Source organism: Protopterus annectens, chromosome 1.part2 (assembly GCF_019279795.1).
Source record: "Protopterus annectens isolate FY-2018-M chromosome 1.part2, PAN1.0, whole genome shotgun sequence".
NCBI classification, from domain to species: Eukaryota; Metazoa; Chordata; order Ceratodontiformes; family Protopteridae; genus Protopterus; species Protopterus annectens.
In genome coordinates, this window is record NC_056727.1 from 356,256,531 (window position 1) to 356,273,313 (window position 16,783).

General features: G+C 37.8%; 1 protein-coding gene across 1 annotated transcript in view; it reads right to left on the reverse strand.

The window, feature by feature from the left end:
- GPCPD1 (glycerophosphocholine phosphodiesterase 1) overlaps positions 1-16,783 on the reverse strand; it is a 1,148,488-nt gene that overhangs the window by 76,223 nt on the left and 1,055,482 nt on the right. The window contains exons 18-19 of the mRNA XM_044056397.1: positions 6,033-6,168; positions 3,307-3,467 (exon numbers count right to left, since the gene is read on the reverse strand). Coding sequence (XP_043912332.1) covers positions 3,307-3,467; positions 6,033-6,168 — 297 coding nt within the window. The remainder of the gene's footprint in view (positions 1-3,306; positions 3,468-6,032; positions 6,169-16,783) is intronic.

Sequence of the window (16,783 nt, forward strand, 5' to 3'; positions counted from 1 at the left end):
CTCTCTCTTTCTCTCTTCCTTCTCTCTTTTCTATCCTTTTTTTGCCTCTCGCTCTCCCTGGGATGAGGTGGGAGGGGTGAGTCCCAGACAGGGGAGGAAGGCCAGACGGTTGGGCAACTGCAGCCGCGGCTGTCGCTACAGAGGGAGAAGAGGAAGAAGAAGCTGATTCCGCGGGTAGAAGACCCGCCAAAATCAGCTTGTTCTTCCTATCTCGCAAGGCCCGAGGGTTAAAGGCTGCACAGATCTAGCAGCCTGAGGAAAGGTGAGAAACCCCCAAGCAAAGAAAGCACTTAGTGTGACCATCTGCTGGCGACAGCTTATAGTCACACTCAGTACACTTAGAAAAGATAGTTTTCTGGCTTTCAGCCATACCCTTCATACACACACCTAAAGGGAAAAGAAGGGTCTACTAGGGGATAGAGATTTACCAAGGATATGAGGGGGATAGATTAGTTACGAACAGAACTAATATATAAGAAATATAGAAAATACTACACACACACTGCTAACCACTACCTACACAAATATTTTAAGAAAATATTTTAAGAAAATTACAAGAATTAGTTAGACTCATCTGGAGCTTGAAAAATCCTGTGCTTGGCAAAGCCACGGCAAATAAGATCTGAGGATTGGAAAGAGGTTGCAGGGTAGTATGGGTAAGGAGGTGGAGCTTGGAGCTCGGATCTTTAGCTTGGTATGCTGCCGGCTCGGATCCGTATCGGATCTGTAACCCACAGGTTGCTGATCAAATGAAGTTAACTACTTCAGATGCATCTCTTATGTCCAGAGAGGCAATGAAACCCTGTGGGAGAAGCAGAGGGAAAAAGGTTTGGAGAGTAAGCATTCTGAATGAAGGGACCTTTAAGAATGTGTTGAGGTGAGATATGTCAGAACTAGCTTTCAGGGACCATCTTTTCTGGGTATGAGGAACATCTTTCAGTAAAGTCCTTTCCCTCGGGGGGAACAAGGGATTTTTTGAATAGAGCCCTGTAGCCAAAACTCCGAAAGGATGTCTGGGAAGAGTAAAGTTGTTCTTGGGGAGGTTGAGGAACACCTTGAAAGGTGGAAGTGGATTGCCAAACCATAAAATATCCTTTTTTGATTATGGAAAAGACCCAGTTGTCTTGGGTAATGCCTTTCCATACCCTGACAGCTTTTGAGAGCCGGAGGGAGGGGGGACAGTTGCAGGGTAGCCACAGACTCCCTGCTCTGTCTGGAAAGGGCTGGTTTTGTTGATGTGAGGCCTGAGGAGCCTGAGGAGAAGTTCCTATGGAACCTTGGCAATGGGGATACTAGGATGTACTTTAACTTCAAGTTCCTTTGACTTTTCTTGTAAAGATTTGAAGAGTGAAGCAGCAGCTGGACCAAACAGTGATGTGCTGTCCAGAGGGGCATTCAATAATTTGGGTTTGAAATCATCCTGTATTGGCTGAAGCCTAAGCCTGGAAAATCTTCTGCACACTGACCCTATTGCCGCTGCCCTAGCACAGGCCTCAGCAGCATCATATCTGCATTTTATGGAATGTTTAGCCACTTGGGAAGAGGCTCTTAAGAAAGATAGGGCCAAGGTTTTCCCTCTGATTCTGTGAGGTCTGAGAATGCAGAAGCTGCCTAGGGCAAAAGTTCTAGTGAGTTATTTTGTCATGTGTGTCTGGTAGTTGGCCCTGAAAGCCAAAGAGGCTGAAACGTAAACCTTTTTTCCTAGCCTTTCCAGGGTTTTATTTGCCTTACCCAAAGCGAGAAGAGAGGCAGAGGGGAGCATTCTGGAAAGCTTCTCAGTAGCAACAGAAATGACTCCTGTTCAGGTGCCCAGCTGTAGACCCAGCAATTTGTGGTCCTCATGGACTTTGTAGAAGCAATCAGGCTTCTTGGGGGCAGGAGCCTGTGACTTTGGGATGCACTGTTAAATGCATCCAAAACAGCTGAATGTACTTGGTGGCACTGTAGAGAAACTAGGCAGATACATTTGCAGGAGTTAGTAATACCGTTTCTGTAAGTCTGAAATTTGTGAGGTATCCCACCTGCAGTGTTCCCCCATTTTTAGGAGCATTTCCCCAAAGGAAATTTCTTCCATGGGGGACTCTGCACCCACTAACTTCTCTTCAGGTGAGACATATTCCAGAGGAGAGGGAATTTGACTGGATTAACCCAGAGATTTTTCTTCCTCATAAGAGGAATCCTCAGAAGAATCGCGGTCCTTAGTTCTTTTCTGAGAAGTCTGAGTGGCTGACAAGTAGGCCCTGATGAACAGCCATGAACCCTGGAAAAGTATTTTAGAGAAAGCCTGACATTCTGTAGGGGGTTTCTTTAGCTGAGGAGACATGCTTTGTCTTTTTTTTTCTTTGCTGGAGACACTATCTTTTGAAGTGTAGGAGGGCTGGATGATGGCCAAAGTTCAGAGGACTCAGACTCGATCTTCGGACACAGAGCTGCAAGTTAACCCCAAAGGTCCTCAATGCATTCAAGCCACGGACCCCCCTCATCACCCAAGTTGGACATTGACCTCTAGCAATGTGCTTGCGACCGAAGTCAAGGTGACCTCAGAAGTGGGTTTGGCCTGCGACTCCATGCTAGGGAGATGAACTGCCTCTGGGTCGAAGAGTGCCTCGGGACAAACATTGGAAGGCAGAGTGCAGTGGAAGGTGTAGGCCAAGGTTTGTTGGCCTTTTGCTTTGGTGGCTTAGCATCGGACCCTGAGGTGCCCTCCACGCACTTGTTTAGGAGTTTAACCCATTGGTTTTCCAAATATTGGGCTAAGGATGAAAGCCTTCTTCTAAGGGTCTTCAGGACAAACGACTGAGAGATACTGCACGACCTATGGTCATGGCTGGGGCCTTGTCAAAAAAGGCATTGTGTATGCCTGTCCTTATGTGGAATTAGTCTTCCACGCTGACACTTGTCCTTCCTGGATGACAACAACAGGAATAATAGAGAGAAAAAAATATTCCCCCATGAAGCAGTAGTCAAAAAATGCTAGAAACTGCAAGACCGACGGTCAATGTTGGCTTTCCAGCTGGGAGCAGAAAAGCTCTGAAGATGGTACATGCGTACGCCTGTTTTATGGCCTATGTACGACTACAGCCTACACCAGACGTACCATGTACCCTACAGTGCTGAAAGACTTTTGTATACTGGCCGTCAGGTGCCTACTGGTGTGGATATCCCTCAAGTGAAGAATACGGCAGCAAGTGAATATTAGGACATCTATTTGTATGCCACCCCACCTCTCACCCTCATTTTCAACTCACTGCTCAAATAACTGCAACTGTTGCAGACATTCATTAGTCAACAATATTTAGAAAGTACCTGTCATAAATCAGACCATCCACTTTACACTCCCTTAATTTCCTTCTGTTTTCTGGATCGTTGGTGTCATCACCCCAACAAAATACAACCAAACCTTTGGATTTGGCTTCTGCAATGTAATCTAGGCTTCGAAGCAAATCTTCTGTGTGAGCACTTATGCCCTGAAAGAAGAAATTGGTGATTAATACTTCTGTGAGGATCATATAAGCATACAATCTAAATGGTACTTTCTCTCTCTTTTTTTTTTCAAAAAACAAACTGTTTTTTCCTTCATTCAGACCTATCAATGCTTTTCATATACATACAAAATTTAAGAAAACAGCAATCTGAAAAACCACAAATAGTACTATGTACTGCACATCTAGTTATACGTCTCATAAGGTGGGTACAGACTAGCTTCCAGTCATGGGACAATGACAGTTATGTTCTGTGGCAATATCAGCTACTGGTGTAGGCAGTTAGAACTTAACTGCAGGCTTATAATAATAATAAAATAATTTAATAACTTCTAAGCATTCTGTTTTTGTTTAATCATCTCTTCGGGCCAAAACAAAAACAGAATGCTTAGAAGTTAAATGGATGTTAATTTTACAATCTGACAAAGGGAAAGGACTAATTGAGTACATACTTTAAAACCATTGCTGAAGTCACGTGACTTGACCAGGTGATTTTTAACTTTCCTAACTGTATTTTAGCATTGCCTGTTAGTTTGCTTTTTAGATCTGATGAAGCACCTTTGGTGTGAAAGCACTCATCTGTTATGATTGTTTTACTTTTTTTTTGGGGGGGGGTTTAAACAAGTGTTTTATACAGTGCTGTGTTAGCTGGTTCTTTTGTTTTACTTACTGCTTTTGAATTTGTTACTGAACCAGCTTTTACCTGCTCAGTTTGATTCTGTTTCCTGATCATTGGCATGCCCTCTAGTCCCTCAGAAATAACCATTAGAAGCTTTCCTTTAGCAACCCTACCAACCATATGATCAGTCGATGAAGACGTGTTACTGATCTGTTTGTTGATCTCCAATGGAGTACTGACAGCAAAGGGCACCAGCTGAACCTGAGAGGTACAAGGGCTTATGCACCACAATGAAAATGTCCAGGCAAACTGGAGCTACCGAAGGTTTAGACTTCTTCAGATTTTTTCACGGCTGATAAAGGACATCCAAATCTACCTCTTGCTAATTATTTTAGCTTTCCTAAGTAAAACTTGAGAGAAGCTAAATGGCTTCTAGTTCTCATAGGGACAAAAGTTTTACAATAGTGCACTCAGATTAGGACCAAGGCAAAAGTGACATTTGTTACGATGGTCTCAATATGGAATCTTCCTACTACAGTCATTTGCTTCTCTTAGCTGACATGAAAGAGGGAGGTTAATAGTGAAACAAACACAAACACACACAAACACACACACACACACACACACACACACACACACACACACACACACACACACACACACACACACACACAAAGAAAGGGTTCCCCAAAGGGGGATACTTATCTGCCCAAACACTACAGTAACTGTCAGGGCAACATGGCTGAAAGACAAATGGCACATCAAGTTTCTCTGGCTGGTGGCAAGAAAGTTCTGGGGAACTTCACCTTAATATGCCCCTTATGTACCAGCAAGCATCCCTGCTAATGTGTCATGAGGCAGACACACAGAGTGAGAGGAAGACGTTCAAGCTCTGGTATACCAGTCAGACAGTCATACCACTCAACTGTCCAGATTTACGCAGAATGTAGTTTTTCCCCTAATATTTTTGGCCTGCTCCACATAAAACTTGTAATTTTCTGGCAAATCACTGGAGACTAAAGTCGGCAAATTTGAATTTTAGACTTCATATCCTTCAGAAAAGCATGCCAACCAATACAGTCTAGCAACCTTCTAAGTTTATAATATCTATAGTTAAAATCTGTCCCTCCCTCTTTTCGGGCCTCCCCCATTATTTTTGGCTTTGTCTACAATTATTGCACTAAGAGTTTGAGAAGTATGAATATAGAGTATCCTTGGCAAGACACTTACCATACGTAAGCACTATTGCGTGATCAAATAAAGGACATCTACTTAACTTATATTAAAATAAAATAAAAATGAGAAAGAAATCAAAGACTACTTTATTGCAATGTATAAACATTTTCCATGACAGACCTTATAAGTACTGCACAAATATATAAATATCTTTCAGCTTATGAATATTAAAAATCAAAGCCTTGCCCTGTGAGCATGTAGAGAAAAAAAAAACCTTCTATTCAGTCTCATGTATGGTTGGACTATTGCAAACGAGCACCTTAAAAAGCTGCAACAAAACGCATGGAACAGCAATCCAGAGGCTCAGCAGCAAACACTTAACTGGCTGAAGAAGTGCTGCTGCTGAGTGGAAGGTTACTTATCTTCATTATCACAGTCACTGACAGTTTTCTTTTGACTGTTAATAAACAGCAACAAACCTCTAATGTTTATAGATCAGGCACTGCTTCAGCAAGCCACTTCAAAGTATATGAGGCTGACTGTTGTTACAGAAGAGAAAAATCAAAATGTAAGGTGAATTTACAATCAAGACCTACCCCATTGCAAACATTTATTAGTCAAATCTAATTCAAAGGAAGATTATTTTAAACAACTCAAACTATTCTTGTGTACAATTTGTGTGTATGATACGCAATGCACTTCTGTTTAACTTATTTTCACTTACAATAAATTAAAAAAAAAATTCAGAGCCTTACCAGAAGATGTTCACAATGGGCAAAATGAATAGCAATCGGAGTAGTTCGAGTTCTAATATCCATAAGCTCAGGATAGATTTCAGAGTAACCCTGAGACAAGAACAGAACTGGATATTTGTTCTGCTTTTGTCTAAACCTATAAAAGAAAGAAACACATAAAACAAGGGTGCATCTTGTGCTTATGCATTACAAGAACATTATTTTTAGGTTCTTTAGCACTGTACATTTCTACAATTCACTAGTGCGTGTAAGGAGACTCAGACATATGTGGACTAATTTAACATGGATCGTTTACAGCTATGACACCAAAGACAGAAAACTAGAGAATGCACTGTACTGTATACATAACAACTGGGCATCAGCACAGAGTAAGAAAAAGATGCAAAACACTCAGAAGATTATACCTTCTAAACATATGAAGAAGTCATGTGAAAAGCATATACGAACAACAAATCAAAACAAGCTAAGTTGACAGGACTATTTCAAGAAATTCAAGCAGGTTATTCAGAGAATTAGCAATCCTACAGTTTAAAATGCAGAACTTATGAAGAATATAAAGAGGAGACAACAGAGTGTAATTTGATCCAGATTCATAAAATTAGATTAAAAAAAATATATATGATAAAGTTAGCATTATTCTAGGAATCTGCGATCTTAGAGAAAGGGCAATTACCTAGGAAGGGGGCTTTCCTCCCTGTATTAGCCATATTTTACTAGAACGTTTTAACTAATATATACCCCTTAAAATAACCACTGAAGCTCAACAACTTGCAAGATACATGTGGGCTGCATGCCTAGGCTTATACAGGCCACAGTGGTTGTCAGGCTAAAATATATGCCTTTTAATTTAAGACGTCTCTGTTTTAAAATTTTAATTATTCAAGAGCAGTGATGGAAATGCAACACTATAACAATGTACTAGGAATGTGTTTGCAATACATGGAATGAAAACACCATCAGGAAAGGCTTTATCAGAAACTAAGAATCACATTTACTACGAGATATTATTACACATTCTGGATGTTTGGACACACTGAATATCATCTGCAAAAATTAAGTGAAATATTACCGTAAAGACAAATCACAAACTCTTCCAACATATTTTAATTTTAGAACCCTCTCTGCTTCTGGTGTTAACCTGGTTATCAGAATTCTTATTTAGCCCTTCCCTCCCACACCTATCACAACTCTTACCTTCACAGTTGGTATAAAAGGGGTGTGCGTCATGTGAATGTAAACTTATCACAACAGCAGAAGCTTTAATAGATCACTATTGCAGTAGTCCAAGATAAATATGGGTTATTCTCTTGCCTAAGATATGACCAAAGGCCAGCTTTCAAAACTAGGGTACCTTCCATGTGGCCAAACTGCCAGTGCTTCAAGCAAAACCACTTATGAGGCAGTTTGGATGCCAAAGAAGGGAGACTAAGCCCTGAAAGGAAAAATGTTAGGAAAGGAGCAAGCAAAAAACAATGGAACAATACAAATGATGGTGTATATATGAATGTGTATATACACACACACCCTAGCAATATATACAAAAAAACAAGTAAAGGGATTGAAGGGAGGGATCAGTAATTGCAACAGTAATCTATCAGAACATCATATGTTACTGTAAGTTTATTTATACAATTAATCTATGTTTAACATTAAGATCACTGCTGCAAGTAGACAAAGCTATACGAGTAGGAGGAGGGAATTCAAGCAGACAAGAGCCCCTGGAAAATGTTCCTTGCAAAGCTAGTTCTGGACCTGAAAAAGGAATGCAGTTTGTAATGATTTGTGAAAAGTCTGCACAGGACCACCAAATTGCTTCCTCTGGAAAAGGGTTTAATTTTTAGTAGTATCTGAGTTCTTTGTGGACATCAAAAGTGTAAAGGATTTTTCTCACTTGTTTTTTACATTCTGGAAAAGAAAGCAAGGAAAAACTGGCTTAAGTAAACTCAAACTATTTTAGGCATAAAAGGAAGACTACTTCTCAAAGAAACCCTATCCTTATGGAAAATGAAGTAGGACTGACTCAGATACTCTTCTTGCAATGTCAGAGCAATGAGTAGTGCAGTTTGCCATGTTAAAAATCTCAAATTACCCTTTATGAGGTAGTTCAAATCAAGAAAGTGACAATTTTTCAAAATTAAGATCCCAAGGAGGAGATACCTGTTTTAGGTGGGTAGACATATAAAACAGAACCACAGGCAACCAGGTCTTAAAAAGGTCCAGGTTCTTTTGAGTGGAAATTAGAAAATATTTTCCATTTACACATACAAGACTTTCTAGCAGTAGATTTTCCACCTATCTTTATAATTTCTGCACAACCTCAGGAAAAAAGATGCCTAAATGGTACCAAAAATCTATCATACAGGCAATCAACAAGCATTTTCAGGTTGGAGTGCATCAAAAAATTTCTTGTATAAGTAAATACAGTCTATGGGGAAGCTTGTGATAATTGCCCTTGGCTAGTTTTAAAAGGATAAAACATTGCTGCTCCGGATAAAGGGGAGTAAGTCTTTATTTGATTTCACATTTTCCAACAATAATTCAACAATTTGAAACGAAACAAAATTAAAAAACATAATATATATATATATATATATATATATATATATATATATATATATATATATATATATATATATATAAACACACATTTATACAGACATACACAAGTTCATAAGAATTATACACAGAAAACCATTAGTGCTTTTCTAACAGATCATTAAATTTCTGCCAGGCTATGTACTGAAAAGGTACATTTCTTACAGATTTGTCCAGACAGATAAATTTACTAGTAAAATACACAGTTGTTTTGCACTTCCAGTTTTTAGTTAGAACTTTACTAGCAATAGCTAGGACAGACTAAAGAAGAGGTATTTGCGATACTGGAATAATGTCTGGGATTGGGGCAATGAATAAAATCACGGAATCTGTAAGAGTACAATTACTAGAACACAATGTTTGGCAAAAGCTTCTAAAATCAGTCCAGAAAGATGACACTATGTTGCACTGCATGATCATATGAACCCAATCTGCATCAAGGGCTTCACTGTTTTTTTGAGCATTTTATTTCTTCTGATTTATATGTAACAATTTTGTGGGGAGTTAGAAAACCTCTGTGTAAAGCTTTCCATGTACAAACCTTCCAGTACATAGATGACGTCAATTATCCTACAGATTTTAAGGATAGTTTCTTACTTTTCTCAGAAAAATCTTCTTTATTTTTGTCGAGTAATTCCACTATGACAACTTAAGGGCAACAAATTCAACTCTAATAATCTTTTATATGCTTAGCAAGTATGACTTCCCTTTAGATGGGTTATTTAGATTAGAAAAGTCTAGGATTTTTGGAATAGCTTTAGTTTGTATGCCTGATATTTTAATTTTATCTTGAATATATTCCTTACATGTTTGCATATCTAGCTATTATTTTCCAGACTATATCTAGCAATCAGATAATCAGCTGAGTGTATTTTACTCCGTTCAAAAACTGGTGCCAATAAATTAAATTACGATTAAAGTCAAACATCCTCCTTGCATTAAAAGATATTAAGCATCCATTTGTGAAAGTTATAGGAAATATTAGATCTTTGATTAAATAATTTAAATTCATAAATCTCTTGAATATTAATAAAACTTGATTTATTTAGCATTTGTTTACTGGGAAAGTTTGACTTGGAACAAAGCAAATTTTCAACGGAGACCTGGGGAGAAACGTTCCAGATGTATGTCTTTGTAATAGGAGAGGAAATAAGAACACCCAGAGGAAAGCCGTACAGAAAATCTTATGAAAGGGTAGAGAGTAAACATATGTTTTCATTTAATATATAGCCTTTTAAAACCCTAAAAAGGTATTGTCTAAATGTGTATACGTTTCTATTATAGATTTATTATCTTTTGGTATTTCTTCATGTATTGATTTCCAACAGGAAGCATAAGAGGAGTCAAGCCAATGGAGCATTAATAATTACAGATTCAGAATACAGTCAATATTGGGAAAACCAATACCCCCCCCCCCCAAACTTTTAATGTGCCATTCGCAGTAGATTTTTGCATTCTTGGATGCCATAAGAACTTCAGTAAAATGTTTATTTTTTTTTTTTTTTTAGACGAGGGAGAATTAATGGTTGACTAAATAAGATTTTTGATAAGATTATCATTTTGATCAACATAAGTCAATCCTCAAAAGTGAAAAATAATTTATTCCAATTGTCTGTTAATGTGGACACTGTATCAATCAGATTTTGGTAGTCGACTAAAATGTTTTTTTATTATTATTAATCTCAAAAGTAAATTCCCAAGTATTTTAACTGTAAATTGTTCCACCTTTTTTTTGTAAGAGAGGTTATCCCTTTGTTTATAAGCAAGGTTTTTGTTTTACTGTGATTAAATTTTATAGTCTTGAATTTTTTTTCAAAATAGTCCACAGATCTAACTATATGGTCCATATTACCACTAGTGCGCAGAATATCATCAGCTAAAAGTTAAATTTTAGCAGAAAATTTTTCATTTATTTTAAAACCTTTAATGTTTGTTAGATCTTATATAGTTAGCAAATGGATCCATAATAACTGCAAACAGATAGGATAAAGTGAATTCCTGTTCGGCACCTTTTAAGATATCAAAGGGGCTAGATATTAAGCAGCCTACTTTGACAAAAGAAATTGAGTTATCATAAAGCTTTTTAATTAACTTTATGAAATCAGTAGAAAAGCTATATTCACTTAGTACTCTGAACAAGTATGAACAATTAATAGAGTCAAAAGCTTTATCCATATCTAAGCTTATTATGGGTAACTCTTACTTTTGTTTGCCATATCAATCAAAGACGAGAGTCTTACTATAGTATCCTGAACTTTCCTATTAACTATAAGCACAGTCTGATCTCCATTTACTAACCCAATGTGCATTTGATTTAATCTTTTTGCTAATATAGATATGAAAATCTTGCAGTCTACATTTAAAAGTGATATAAATCAATAAGAACATAGAACAAGGTCCTTATCTGATTTTAAAAGGGGTGAAATAAGAGAATATCTCCATGATGGGGGGGAATATCAAATGTACTCAACTTCTTCAAAAACATTAAATTTTTTAAAAATATCAGGTAAAGGTTTATATAGCTCAGGAATTATCCCATCCGTACACCTGGTACTTTATTAGTTTTAAGATTTTTAATTTGGTATTTTAATACCTTAAAGCAAAGACTTATTAATCTTGCTTTTCTGTTATTTTGATAGTTTATTACGTATGTTTTCTTAAACAAAATATCCAATAAGTTGCTGTTACTCAGGTTTGACAGTTTTATAAATTTCTTCATAATATTTTCTAAAAGTACATATTTCAGATCCATAGCTTTAATTTTCATTCCCTGCTTTATAAACAACTCTCCTTGGTTTACTTTATTTTTGTTCTTTTTTATTTGTTTATCTAATAGCTATTTTATGAAGTCTCTTGGGGTTTACTCAATACATCTGCAATTTAATTTTTTTCTAGAATGATGGAAATCTTATGATGTAACATTTCTAGTTATTTCTGATTTAGATTTTTTAATTGTGTGCTTGCAGCTTTACCGCTGGGTTTAAAGTTTAAAATCAATTTCAGCTTGGAGAACATTTAACTCTATCCCATTCCTTTCTTTTACAAATACACCAGCTCTTTACTTTACCATACAAATAAGCTTTTAACGTGTCCCACAGTATGACATCAGTGACCTTACCATTAATGTTAAATACCAAAATTTATTTCTCTTTTAATAACCATTCATTAAAGATTTTTATTATAGTTATATACATGCCGGGAGTCTTTTGCAAGAAATTAAACTGTGTAGATGTAAAGTTAATTTAAATGTAATAGCACTATAGTCAGATAGGGATAGTGCCTCCTCTATTTTGGAGTATAATGCATTGGATACCAATACTTTATCAATATTGGTTTTAGTCCAAAATCTAAAAGAATATTGCATATATTTCAAAGAAACATCTAGTTTTAAATCTGATGCATCTCTCATATATAATGTATTAATATGATTTAAATGTTTAACTACTGAATATAGCCTAATTTAACATCTGTAGTATCTTTGTCTGATGCAGTTAAAATAACCAGCTATCAAAATTTCTCCTTTACAGTATAGTGCTACAATATCCAAGTACTTCTCAACTGTTTTAGAACCAAACGTACGGATTCAATAGGTAATTTATAAGGGTATAGTACTTATCAATTTCTATTATCACCAATCCCAGCATACCATTCTTGTCAGAATAGGAATCAACTATTTTAGGTAGACCTGACTTTTTTTCCAGAGAATACCACCACCTTTTCTTTTTGAAACAAACTGAGAGCCAGTTACAACTGAATAATATTTTAACAATCTATTTCCATCTTTAGTCAATAAATGAGTTTTCTGTAGAAAAACAATGTCTGATTTATGTAGTTAAATACCTATTTATACTACCCCTCTTTAAAGGGTTATTTAACCCATTTATATTCAATGAAATGCAATTATATGCTGGCATCTATTGGAACAATAGGTACAGAGACTACTATGAAATAGTTCAGTGCAACATGCATGATGCTAACAAAAGAACAACTTTTTAGGGACAAACAATAAGAATGATGTAAAAATTCAGAATTAAAAACATTTTAAATCTCCAACATGGAATAAAGTATTCCAGGCTTGATGAAAAGTTCATACAAGCCACTTACTAACACCACCATAACACAACCAATCACATTGTTGCTACTACTTCTATGTACATAAGCTGAAATTTTCTAAATATTTTTACACTTTTTAAGATGTTAAATTACTAGAAAACAAACCGGAAAACTACACAAGGTTAATATGCAATAAGACCTTTCGTCATTTATAATAATTAGCATTAACTATACATAACATTTACTTCTATATTAACTATCACACTGAGTTATGCTCAGACCATTCTTAATACTTGAAATATTTGTATGACTTAAGAAACTGTGTTATGAGTAAATAATGTCTTTTGAAGGTACGTGTGTCTGTAATTTATCCAGAACACTCATGTTCTACATGCACAACATTGTACAACAAACAGATTACCTGTACTTATTACTAAAGAGTCTTTCTGAAATGTTTCAAGAACTTTGGGTATTAGTGGAAAGATATACTGGAACATTCTCGTCCATGGGAATAAAAAGTCATTTACTTTCCAGGCCTGTTTACAAGGAATGATGGAAGATAATTTCTTTAACCGTTTCCAAAGAAGGGAAGCAGATCTACATGAGGTGATTCCCACTGATAGAACAATTCTTGGAATACTTCTGGGGTGCAATTTCACTTCATGAAGGCTTGACCTGGTCCTGCTCTGCCTGTCTGCTACAAAACAGAATATGTATACAGCCTGAAGAGTAGTTTTGTCTGTCAGAGTTCCACAGACCTTGCACTGTCACCACTTTTGTAACTGCTTCTCAAGCAAATTCTGAGGCATCTGTTGTGACAGACTGTGAGGGAGAAGGGAAGACCTGGACTAAGATCAATAGTCTATTCACCAAAGTGACTGCATTCTGATAAACCTCAGAAATGGAATCCGAAAAGAGGAGTGGTGACACTGAACCCAGAGTGTCCAAGGTACCACTGAATTCTTCTCCTGTAGTCTGGCTAAGGAAATCGCAAGAATAACAGAAGCTATGAAACGCAGAATCTTGTAGAAATTCCCTGCCAGAATCCTGAGATTGGCTGGAGAAGTCTAGGAAAATTTCCTTGTACTGTTCTACTTTGTCTTGTGGAAGGAAGGATGTTCTTAAGGACGAACCTAGAACACATCCCAGAAAAAGTAGTGACTGGAAAAAGGATAAGAAAGAGAATTCCTGCAAATTCAGATGCAACACTAGACTGAGCAAGAGTTTATGACCACATTAGGGAATCCTGACAACCAGAAAAAGTGTCTGCAAATGCAAGACAATTGTCTAAATATGGAAAGACATTAAGCCTGTGAGCAGTCACTGGAGCCAGACACTTTGTAAACACTCCAGGCAAAGTGGACAGACCAAATAACTAAATGTAAGCCAGACAAAGAAAATCTTGGGGGGAAAAAAAACTGAATTCCTTGCAAATTGGAATATGACAAGCATCTTTTAGGTATAAGGTTACCACAAAACCGCAGGAGGACACGAGAAGTACAGTTATGACTGCGTCATAGTTCATGTTAGTGTGAATGACTTGAGATGCACCTCAATGGACCACGTGAAGAGACATGACTGAAATCTCTGAATGTGCATCCCAGGCAGGTATGTCTCCAGCCTTGAGCAGCATTCTACCCTCACCTACGATGATACCACAATATAAACAAAAAATGATAGACTTCAACAACTGGCTTAGCTTCTAGTGTCATTCTAAGGGGATCCAGCTCCTGTCAGCCTGGGATGACATGGTGGTAGAATGCTGCTTTGCCATAGATGGTCTTCACCTGTCACCTCTCGTCTTTCAGTTACTGGCTAAGGTACTTGCCTCCCCCACAGAGCCTTTTTAAGGCAAGGTCTCAAGAATAACATTTCCGACATGAAGATATCAATTAAGGGTTATGCTGCTAAACGCTAAGAGTTTAAATCAGAAACTACACTCACTGGAAGCAGTCCTCTCCCTGGAGCACGTTGATGTCTGTGAAGTCACAGCAACTTGGTTCAAGGCCACACAGAGTACCCTGGCCTTGCAAGGCTACAATGCCTTTCACACTTTCAGACCGCAAAATGATCATGTGAGAACCAGAGGAGGAGGAGTATCTACCTTTATCAAAGATAAATACACCTCTACACACCTCTACACTGGTTAGACAGGAGAACTCCATGGAGTTACTCGAAGTTCAACTAAATGTGGGTAAAGATCCCTCACCCCCTTTCAAGTCATTGTTAGCTAAAGGCCTCCTTCAATGAGCCAAGATACCCACCCTGCTTATTTGGATCTACTTGAGTCAATCAAATTACAACCAAACACTCTAGTCATAAGTGATTTTAACCACCCCTCCATTGACTAGGAAACTTACACAAGTACCAACATGCTCACACAAAGGTTCCTGGACCATCACCAATGCTCTGGAACAAATAGTATGCATCCCCACAACGGGCTCAAATATTCTTGACCTGGTCTTCACCAACATAGGTGACCGCTGCACCACCACAAGTATAGGACCCTCACTGGTTAAATCTGATCACAAATGAGGCACATCTGAAGTAGTTATAACACCTGAACCCCTCTTGGATGAAATCAAGCTAAACAATTTCACCAAAGCTAATTATACCCTCCTAAGAGATGGCATAAATAACTTCCAAGTTACTGTTCCCACAGATGGCATTGACAACTATACTAAGGTATACACAAATGCCCTGCGCACACACTTTTATAAATGTATTGACAGCTGTACCTGAAAGGATCAAACAAAATCCTCAAGAAAACACAAGCCTCCCTTGTGGACATCTAGCATTTATAAGTTACACAACAAGAGGAAGAAGTTGCTAAGAATAAAAAGAGATGTCTCCACACTGGAAGAACACCCTGCTCTGCTTGAACAAACAAATAAGACAACTTGTAAAATCCTCTAAAGGCAACTTTGAAAAGATTTATCAACCATAGCTAAAGATAACCATAAGGCATTCTTCAGCTATATCTGTAACCTAAAAGGTAGGACTCGGACGTGTGCTGAACTAGCTGTGGTTGGCATCACATACACAGATCCTGCGAAAACAGCTAACTTATTAGCTGACAGGTTTGGCAAAAATTTCACCTCCCCCAACTTTTCACAAAGTATTCCCTCTACATATCCCCACCTTGCATCTCCAAAGAGCAAGTCATTAATGCTCTCTCTAAGGCCAAAAACACAGTCTCTATGAAACCGGATGTCATCCCAGGTTGCATTTTAAATGGTCGAAAACATGAGTTAGCAACTCCATTAGACACTCTCTTCAACCAGAGTCTGAGTACTGGTTTTGGCCCTGTTGAATGGAAAACAGCAACCAGCACCCCCTACATAAAAGTGCTACAGCAACAGACCTTGGCAACTACAGACCCATAAAGCTTAACCAGCCTTAGCTATAAGGCCATGGAACGAATCATCATGGACCTAATAAATAAGGATACAGGTGATCGCCAAACCCTTGATCCAACACATGGTGGACTTCTCTGAAAACGTCACCAGTCATAGAAGAAAGCAAATCTGTACATACAGTCTACCTCGACTTAGCCAAGGCCTTCAAAACAATCTCACATTCGGGCATCATTGATAAGCTCTCCCAGTTGAATAACAACCCTTATGTTCTCAGGTGGGTTGCTAACTGGCTCACTGACAGATCACACTCGGCCAAAGCTGAGGACTTTAACTCAACCAGCAGATCTTTCAGCAGTGGATTTTCACAGGGGTCAGTGCTGATGACTGCAAATTAGGTGCAATCACTGAATCCCCAAACAATGTCAATATACTTCAACAGGGTCTAACAAAAAACAATGATTGGTGCCAAAGCCATGGACTCAAACTCTGTGCTAAAAAATGCATCATCAACCCCTTCAGTAAAAGAAATCCCTGCAGGCTATCATATCAATAATAATACCCTAAGGAACAACTCAGCAGTCTTGGGAACGCACGTTGACAGTAGCCTAAACTTTGACCATCATGTTTCTAATGTGGTAAGGAAGGCATTCTAAGTTGCACACCTCATTAGCAAAGTCATTGCCTCAAGAGTGAAAGAGGTCCTAACTCCCCTGTACTCGACCCTCATCAGGCCAATAATTGAGT